This window comes from Helianthus annuus, chromosome 14, assembly GCF_002127325.2.
Source record: "Helianthus annuus cultivar XRQ/B chromosome 14, HanXRQr2.0-SUNRISE, whole genome shotgun sequence".
Lineage (NCBI taxonomy): Eukaryota > Viridiplantae > Streptophyta > Magnoliopsida > Asterales > Asteraceae > Helianthus > Helianthus annuus.
The window spans coordinates 129,707,757-129,717,656 of NC_035446.2; the positions used below are offsets into that span (position 1 = coordinate 129,707,757).

Genomic DNA, 9,900 nt, shown 5'->3' on the forward strand with positions numbered 1-9,900 from the left:
GTTATATTAAATTTACGAAGGACCCCATAAAATTAATTAGGTGGACACCATAACATGAAGGGTGAAACTGGTGTAGGTAAACCCCCTTGTTTGATATCAAGAAGTCACAAGTTCGAACCTTAGCCTCTCTGTTTTTGTGTGCTATTTGTTTTTCTTTATCTAATTTAAAACTGTGGTTTCTTTAAGTGGATAAACAAACAGATGCAAAACACACACAACTTTCTTTATCTAATTTAAAACTATGGTTTCTTTAAGTGCATAAACAAGCAGATGCAAAACACACACAACACACAGGTAAAGCTATTTTTTTTGAGTTTTATAACTTGAATTTTATTTGGTATCTAGTTGTTTAAGGATGTATTACTATGAAAGTATGAATATAAAGTTTGGAAATTAGAATAACAAGTAACCTTTGTATAATGATTCTATAAATTTGCAATGTTTTTTTTTTCATATGACATCGTATTTTTATTGTGTGTTTTGTAATAAGTATATAGTTTTTGTTATATGTTCCTCGTTCCAACCCGACCCGAACGACAATCGACCAAAAAATTTTAACGTTTGATTGTGAAAATGTAAACACCATAAAACTTCAACCCCATTGAAAAATAATCCTAGGTTCGCCACTAGCAACTATAACTTCAACCAAAAACCATAGTTCTCTCTTTTACTCTAGGCATGCATATTATATATGCATACCAATTTCTTGTACATATATTTTAAACGAAAAGACATTTAAGCATTCATATATTTCTTTTTGAATTCACATTGGAATTAAGACTTTAGAAAATAATTTATTAGTATTAATGAATAATAAAAGTTTTAGAAAATTTATATTTTAACATGATTGGCTTATAAATAATACGTTTTGTAGCTCGAATAACGACTATAACATTTATAATTTGAATTTGAAGTATAGTAATAATTTAAATTCGAGATCCTTAACGATTTTAAAATGATGCTTACTAAGAAATACGCGTATAAACAAATAAACTCATTACGTTAATTAGTATGAATTTTCGGAAAAATGTTTTCAATTAAATTCGTGCTATATTTCTTAGTATGAATTTTTGGAACAATGTTTTAAATTAAATTCATGCTATATTTGTAACAGCTATTAGTTTAAGCATACAAAGTGAATTTTGTAGAAGTCGAAGTAATTAATCCTCATTAAATACGTATTTAAAATTTAGAATCCTAAAAGCTATTACTTAAGAAGAATCAATTAAACCACCACGTAAGATACTATGTCGATTAAAAAAATATTTATAAAATAAAATAATAAGAAACATAAAGAGAAAATTTAAACCAAATATAAAACTATAATAAAATATAATATAATAATAAAAGTAACATAAGTGCATATCTAGTTCTATTATATATTATATATATATTGTTGAACAATCGAAAAAAATCATATCATAATTTTATTTACAAAGATCACACGAAAACGACGTGAATGCGGCCGTACGCTTCCTTACGAAACTGAAAGGACGAAAACGCCCTCAGTCGTCAAAGCACGAGATCCACATCCCCGAGGGTAAAATTGGAAAAGAAAAATATTATCCACGGTGGCAGAGAGTATCTTGTGGGCCCTAACACTATTTAGCGCCCTGCCCCTGCAACAAACCGTCCACACCACCTTCTTCTTCCTCATCCTCTCCACTCTCTCTGCTCCATACTTTCTCTCTCTAGAAAATCGTTGCAGAAAAACCTTCGTCTTCCCTAACACCCTTTTTGTAGGGTTTTAGTTTTTCTTCATTATTTTCCATTCTCTTGTTTCTTCAGGTCGGTTTTTTTAATCTTTAGTTATGTATATATCATCGTTTTATCTTCTCTCTTTATCTTGTTTTTTTTAATAAAATATTGGGGTTTTTACAAATGTTCATCGATGTATATTTTGTTCCTCTTACATTCTGTGTTTGTGTATGTATGTATGTATGTATATTCGTTTGTATGGATGTTTTCTTTTTCTGTTGTTTATAATATGTATTCAAAAAATTGCTCTGTTTTTTTTTATGACTGGAGAATGTAAGTTTTCTTGATCTTATTATGGGTTTAACTTTTTGTTAATTCTGTGTGTATGTATGTATGTATATTCGTTTGTATGGATGTTTTCTTTTTTGTTGTTTTTTATATGTATTAAAAAATTTGCTCTGTTTTTTTTATGACTGGAGAATGAATAAGTTTTCTTGACCTTATTATGGGTTTAATTTTTTGTTAAATAAAGGCTAAATCTCACGAATCCTTATTTTCTGTGTTTGTATATTATTTTATTTATTTTGTTCTGTTCTGTGAATTTTTTTGTTATTTTTAAAATTTTAATTTGTTTTTGACTATCAGTGTAAAAGTTCAACAAAGATATATTGTTGATCATGTTCAGATGCTCTACTTGGCTATTGTTTGATTTTTAAAAATTAATTCTTATATTATTTAAAAATCTGCAACATGTTTTTGCATTTTGAAGATTATCTTATAATATGGTACAGGAAAACAAACGAATATGAAGCATTCGGAAGCGGGACCATCAAAGGCACTGCCACCACCTCCACCGGTGGTTCCACCAAGTTTTGTTCCTGTTAAAGTCAGTGGCTCAAACCGCACACCGATGGCTAGACGCGGGTTTGGCACCAAGGGCCAGAGGATCCCCCTGTTGACCAACCACTTTAATGTCAAACTGAGCAGCACGAGTGACCACTTCTATCAATACAGTGTATCTCTTTAGCTACTCTTATTATATATACAATTATTTTATAGGGGTGTTTGGAGTTGCTTTTTTATTTTACAAATTATTGATTATTGTATTTTTAAATCGTTGTTTGCTAGTTTAAGTGTTTGTTATAGTTAGAAATGTCAGGATTATGCTAAATTAAATGTGCATAAAGTTTAGTAACTGCCACACTTTATAATATGTGAAAAGAATGCAACTCTTTTGACTTTATAAAAGTCTACTTTTAGACTTTTGAGAGTCAAACTTATTACAATCTATTGTCAAATTTGGTTATGCGTATGCTGTTATACAGATAATTTTGTAGGTGTATCATGTATGTAAACATTCAAATTGTTATTGTGGTTGGAACATTTACATTTACGATATCGAATTTGTAGGCTAAAGAAAACCGGGTTTGATACTCTAAAGTCAAATGTGGCATTGACTATTGTTGTGTGGTGTTCAGGTGGCTTTTTTCTATGAAGATGGGAATCCCGTTGAAGCCAAAGGTGTTGGTAGAAAAGTACTAGACATGGTCGAAAATGTTTATAATTCCGAGATGGGCGGCAAAGGGTTTGCCTACGACGGTGAAAAGACTCTCTTCACTGTGGGCCCTTTGCCCGGAACGAAGCTTGAGTTTCCCGTTTTGTTGGAGAATCTGTCAACAAATAGGTAGACAATGTTTGATGCTTGATGTTTATGTCCTCTTGTTGCTAATGAGCGCGTGTTTTTTTATAGAACCGCACGAGGGGGCATCTCGGATGAAGTGGATACCAAGAGAGCACGGCGTCCACCGCAATCTAAGTCGTATACGGTGAAGATCAGCTATGCCACCAAAATTCCGATTCAAGCCATATTTAACGCACTCCAAGGCCAAGATTCTGAACAATTCAGTGAAGCCGTAAGGGTTTTGGACGTTCTTTTAAGGCAACATGCAGCAAAACAGTAAGTATATGCTCTTAAACCGACTTTCATCATATCATGTTTCGTTTCATTAACTTCAACCATGTTTATTTGGTATCATGTGCAGAGAATGTCTTATTGTTCGACAATGTTTCTTTCGCGACGATCCGAAAAACTACATAGGCATTGGTGGCGGGGTTTTGGGCTGCAGGGGATTTCACTCCAGTTTTCGTGCCACTCAAGCTGGTTTGAGTTTAAACATAGGTTAGCTCAAGATTTTTTTTTTTCCACATTTTTTTTTTAAATTTTGTTTGGAAAGATTGTTAAATCTTTTTTAATGAATTTGTAGACGCATCGACTACAATGATAGTCCGGCCAGGGAAAGTTGTGGACTTTCTTTTGGAGAATCAAAACGTGCGAAACATAAGGGAAATCGACTGGATTAAGGTAACAAGTATGTTTTGTTTTAGATATCTTACTTTTAGTAATCTAATACATTTTTATGTTTAACAGGCTAAAAGAACTCTGAAGAGCCTCCGTATCAAGTCCTTCCCCTCTAACCGAGAACATAAAATTATCGGATTGAGCGTAAAACCATGTGGAGAACAGACGTATGTCATATGACTCGTACCTGTTCATTTTTTAATGTTTTGTATTAAGAATCTTGTTTTGAATATAAATTTGCTTTGTAGATTTTCATTGAAACAAAAGAACGGTGACAGTCCAAGCGATGCAGTAGAGATAACAGTCTACAACTACTATGCCAAACATCATCGTATAGAAGTTAACCAATCTCGTGATTACCCGTGTCTAGACGTTGGGAAACCAAAGCGACCCGTTTACATTCCACTCGAGGTAATTCATTCAGATGTTAAAACCGATCTTACAAATAAATTCTGATTCTATTTTACTCTTTATTTTGTTTACAGTTGTGTGAGTTGTTACCCTTACAACGTTATACCAAGGCGTTATCGAACTTACAAAGAGCATCACTTGTTGAGAAATCCCGACAAAAGCCACGAGAGCGGATGAATGCTTTGATGGGCGTAAGCTTTTTTCATAACATAATGAAATGGTACTGCTAATCAAGAACATTAAATGGTAAATAACGTTCTTCATTTAACTCTGCAGGCGTTAAAGCAAAGTAACTACGGTGCGGATCCTGTTATTAACTCAACTGGTATTACAATCAGCACTACATTCACCCAAGTTGAGGGCCGGGTTTTGGATCCACCAAAGGTGTAATATTAATTCACAAATTTCTCATTTTTTGTATAAATAATTTCTCACTGTACTCGTTGTGTTCATTTCAGTTAAAGTTTGGAAGTGGAGGAGACTTGGTTCCTCGTGGAGGTCGTTGGAATTTCAACAACAAGGCAATGAGTTCTTTATATTTAAATATGTTAAGATTATGTTTTATAAATACGTAAATTTTCGATAGTTGGTTTTAACAGTTAAATATTTGGCTGTAGACATTTGTTGAGCCCGCGAAGAAGATTACATGTTGGGCAATTGTGAACTTTTCTGCACGCTGCAACGTCGATGGCCTACGTAGAGATCTACGGAGGTGTTCTGAAGCAAAAGGAATGGTAGATATCAAATCTTTGTGGCACATTTAATATATACGTAACAAATACACAAGATTAACGTTATGAGTGATACTTGCAGGATCTTGAAGACGCGTATGATGTAATTGAAGAGAGTCCTCAATTTAGGCGTGCTTCTGCAACTGTTCGTGTAGACAAGATGGTTGAAAATATGCGGAAAGCACTTCCGGGCCCACCGCTGTTTATTCTATGCATCCTTCCTGAACGAAAGAATTCAGACATCTATGGTTCTTTCTAACTTTAATTACCTGTAAAAACTGTTTTTTTATTTAATTTTATTTACGGTTTATAAAGTATCGCTATGATGACAGGTCCATGGAAGCGAAAATGCCTTGTAGACTTGGGCTCTCGAACACAATGCATCGCCCCAACGAAGATCAACGATCAGTATCTCACAAACTTGCTTTTAAAGATTAACGCTAAGGTCTTCAATTAAATATATCAGTATTTAGAGTAAAATGCCATTTTCGTCTCTGAGGTTTGGCCAGTTTTGCGACTTTCGTCCAAAGGTTTGGCCAGCCATTTTCATCCGGCTCGTTAACTCCATCCATTTTTATCCGTTAAGTAAGTCAACGGTATTTCCATCTTTATGTAGAAAGACCGAATACCCCTGAAAAAGATCGACTTGCCCTATAAGTTAACAAAAAGGACGGAAATATCCCCGATTTAGCGGAGAAAAATGGATGGAGTTAACGAGACAGATGAAAATGGCAAGATTTCAAACCTTTTGGATCTGGATACGGAAAAACAAACCTTTGGACGAAAGTTGCAAGCTCACGGACGAAAATGGCATTTTACTCCAGTATTTATTTCACAATGTTTTAGTTTTTTATTTTATTTTTAGAACTCCGTTTGAGTTTTATTGTTGGTGGATTGCAGATGGATGGTATAAATTCTCTACTGTCTATGGAGCATTTGCATTCTATACCATTGGTTTCACAGGCTCCCACCATAATCTTCGGAATGGATGTGTCCCACGGTGCTCCCGGCCGTTCCGATGTTCCTTCTATTGCCGCCGTATGTTCCGTAACCTTCTAGATTCTTAGTTTCATCATAACAATGAAAATATAATCATGTTACACTCTTTTGTTATGCTCTAGGTTGTTAGCTCGAGGAACTGGCCGTTTATCTCACGCTACAGGGCGTCTGTTCGTTCACAGTCTTCACGAGTTGAGATGATTGACGGCTTGTTTAAACCCATTGCACCTGATCAAGATGAAGGGATGATCAGGTTTATACTATATAGTATATATAATTTACTTTTTTAATAACGATACAAAGTTTTACTAAGTTGAAATGTTTTTGTGATGTCAGGGAGCTGTTGGAGGATTTTTATCTAAGTACTCCTAGGTTGAAGCCGGAGAATGTAATAATTTTTCGGGACGGTGTAAGCGAGTCGCAGTTTAATCAGGTGCTTAATATTGAGCTCGAGCAGATCATGGCGGCGTGTAAGTTTTTAGACGAGTCATGGAAACCGAAGTTTATGGTAATTGTTGCTCAGAAAACGCATCACACCAAGTTTTTCCAAACCAACTCTGATTACAATGTTCCACCAGGTTTATATCAATATAATTTTTTTTTCAAAAAAAAGTTGTGAGTTTGAATAACTAGACAAAACAAAAACTGAAAACTTGTGCTTTTCTTTGGTGTTACAGGAACGATTGTTGACAATAAAGTTTGCCATCCTAAATACAATGACTTCTACTTATGCGCTCAGAATGGACCGATTGTGAGTGTTGTATAAATTACACCGATTAATTTATACGCTGTAAAAAGTATGATGACTGAATTATACGTTTTTTTTTTCTTATTTAGGGGACCACCCGACCCACCCATTACCATGTACTTCTCGATCAGATTGGTTTCTCTGCAGATCAGTTGCAGGAGCTTGTGCATTCGCTATCTTATGTGTAAGTACTAGTTCACTATTACAAATGAAGTTCAAGTTTAAGATTTATATTGATTTCATCGGATTATGCAGGTATCAAAGGAGCACAACTGCCATATCTGTAGGTAAATATTTTGCACAACTTTGCATACTTGTGGATTCCTTATATAGAGATGCTTATTTTTAGTTTTAAGTATTTGTAAATATATAGTAATTGTTTGGTTGTGCAGTTGCTCCGATTTGCTATGCTCACTTGGCGGCGGGACAGATGGCACAGTTTGTCAAGTTTGAGGATATGTCGGACAGCGCTTCTAGCCACAGTGGTAGTGCAGCAGCTGGTGCTGGTGCTGGTGGTTTCAACCAACTTCCCAAGCTTCATGAGAGGACACGCAGTTCAATGTTCTTTTGCTAATGATTAATTAAGATTGTGAATTGTTAAGACATACTCAGTTCCTTACTTATCATGGTTTTTTTCCTTTATTTTTGAATATTATATGGTAGTTATCATTACTGAATCTTACTCTCTCTTATCAGGTTTTTGGAAAATGTATTTTTTTTATAATTGTTAGCAAAATCATGAAAGAACTTATAATTTTTAGCAAAATGATGAAAGGTTCATATTTTGTGTTAGTATTAAGCAATAAAAAACAATATTGGTATTTAATTCGGAAAATTAGTATTTTAGATGGTTAATACCTTAAAAACCAAAAATATATTCACATGTTTCTAGTAAAAGCCACTCGGCCTAAGTTTGTTATTCCCTGTGAAATTATAAAGATTCGTTCAGTATCCAAAATAAGGAAATTCTGTCATAATGTACAAACAAATAATATGTAAAAAAATATTTCAAACAATTGAAAATTTATAGTATGTATATAAATGGTAAAAACACAGTGAAGCGTACACAAATAATTTACATCATGTGATGTGAAGACTCTATTTTTGTTGAGTAACGATTAATCTTTAGACACTGAATGCAACTTTCTGCTATAATACCACATACTTTTTTGGTCCTAGCTGGTTGTGTATAGAATTTAATCCTAGGTGGTTTGCCCTTTTTCCATGAATGGTATCGCCAATTCTAGGTATTTTTATCGCGAATTTGGTCTTTGATCTGTTATGATAACTGTGAATTTGTGAGCCCAGTGATTGTAAGGTGGTTTATTTGTTCATTTAAATTTATAAATTTATTGCTATTGCATTGAAGATTTCATAATATGCTCATATCTCGCAGTTTGTGTAAATATTAGTTGATTTCTTTGACACAAGCTGGGCAAACAGTTAGCAAGAAAAAAAACTTTGAGTTTTTTACTTTCTTGATTCTTTTTTTTTATTAGAGGCTTCCCTGGCATTGCTCAGGTATGTTTGTTCTTCATGTAGACGTTCTTGGAATCAATCTAGCTTTTTGTCATGTATTCGTGATCGATGTTAATAGAATTTAATAAATAATGCTTAATTTTTTTGTTACTATGCAAGCATGCTAACGAGGCCAGGATGACCTATTTACCTCGCTGACCCATTTGCCTGGCTTCTCTGATGCCGTCTATATAGAGGTAAAGTCCTTTTAATCATTGTCACCATGGGCCGAAAGGATTTATTAAATATTTAAAATGCATGAACTTGTGGGTATAAATGTAATATAGGAGTGGGTTTGTTATAATCTACTATGATAGGGTTGTTATCAAGTCGAGCTGAGCCGAGGCAGGCCTAGCTCGAGCTCGAATTTAAAGGAGCTTATTTAAGCCGAGCTAGCTTGGCTCTAGCTCGAATGACAAATCGAACTGAATATGTGAGCTCAAGCTCAGCTCGAATAAAAAGCGAACCAGCTCGGCTTGGCTCGATTTTTTGTTCAATCCAAGCAAGAACAATTAGCTTCACTAATCTTGAAAACACCGAAAAGGCCAAATACAACTTATTTACGCCAAAGGGCTAAAATGCAACTTACACTATGTTCCCGAGTCATTTAAAAGGGGAGGGGAGGGGAAGAAAAATTTTCTCTCCTAATCTCTCCAATTTGGGAGGATGAATATATGGTCATATTTGGTCATATTTTCTTCCCTTTTCCCTCCCCTCCCCCTGTTAAATGAGTCTCGGGAACAGAGTGTTAGTGTAGACAAAGGCCTAGAGATGTAAGTTACAATTTGTTAGCTTTACAAGGGATTCCCTTGCCTTTTCTAGATAAGGAGATGTCTAAGGTTTAGTATTGTGCGCGATGTGAGACAACAATAAGTGTGGATTTGAGAAAGTAATCAATAATGAAAAGGAATCTTTATATGGGTCTTCAAAGTAATAGTTGACAAGAAAGAAGAAAGATGTGCCAAGCATGTATAGACAAGAAGCAATTACCAATAATATTCAGCAGAACACACGAGTACAATATTTGTATAAGAATGTAAAGATAACATAGGATTACAGGCATGAAACAATTAATAGCATGGAATCAAGATTGTGTTTGATGGCTTACATCACTCAAAAGGAGTAGGTTTAATACTTTCAATATTAAAATTAATAATATATATAAAATAAAATAATTCGAGTCGGCTCATGAGCTCACGAGCCGAGCCAGGGCTAGCGTGAGCTCGGCTCGTTTACAAACCGAGCCGACCCGAGACGAACTGTTTACAAACCAAGCCACTTTCGAGCGAGCAACGAGCATTTTGAACAACCCTAACTAAAAAGAGATGTTTACCACTATAATAATTGGTTCATGAATTAACATATATAAAAGTCATACATGTGAATCTTTGATTTCATACAAAGCGCTGCATAAAGAAAAAAAAGTTTTAAAGAAA

At 34.5% G+C, this 9,900-nt stretch overlaps 1 protein-coding gene across 1 annotated transcript; it reads left to right on the plus strand.

The window, feature by feature from the left end:
* Positions 1 to 1,630: 1,630 nt before the first annotated feature.
* On the plus strand, positions 1,631 to 7,638 carry LOC110903762 (protein argonaute 4A). Its single transcript, XM_022149551.1, has 21 exons — positions 1,631 to 1,788; positions 2,490 to 2,713; positions 3,177 to 3,382; positions 3,449 to 3,655; positions 3,741 to 3,877; positions 3,963 to 4,060; positions 4,127 to 4,224; positions 4,306 to 4,468; positions 4,543 to 4,659; positions 4,745 to 4,852; positions 4,927 to 4,989; positions 5,086 to 5,202; positions 5,282 to 5,447; positions 5,532 to 5,644; positions 6,100 to 6,237; positions 6,321 to 6,451; positions 6,535 to 6,776; positions 6,876 to 6,949; positions 7,036 to 7,130; positions 7,202 to 7,233; positions 7,339 to 7,638. The coding sequence occupies exons 2-21, from the start codon at positions 2,504 to 2,506 to the stop codon at positions 7,518 to 7,520; spliced, it is 2,697 nt and encodes an 898-aa protein (XP_022005243.1). The 5' UTR covers positions 1,631 to 1,788; positions 2,490 to 2,503; the 3' UTR covers positions 7,521 to 7,638.
* Positions 7,639 to 9,900: the final 2,262 nt, after the last annotated feature.

Coding starts and splice junctions, on each gene's coding strand:
- LOC110903762 (XM_022149551.1), top strand. CDS start 2,504: ATGAAGCATTCGGAAGCGGGACCATCAAAGGCACTGCCACCACCTCCA. Junction 5,203..5,281: donor GTTCTGAAGCAAAAGGAATG/GTAGATATCAAA, acceptor TGATACTTGCAG/GATCTTGAAGACGCGTATGA. Junction 5,645..6,099: donor TTTTAAAGATTAACGCTAAG/GTCTTCAATTAA, acceptor GGTGGATTGCAG/ATGGATGGTATAAATTCTCT.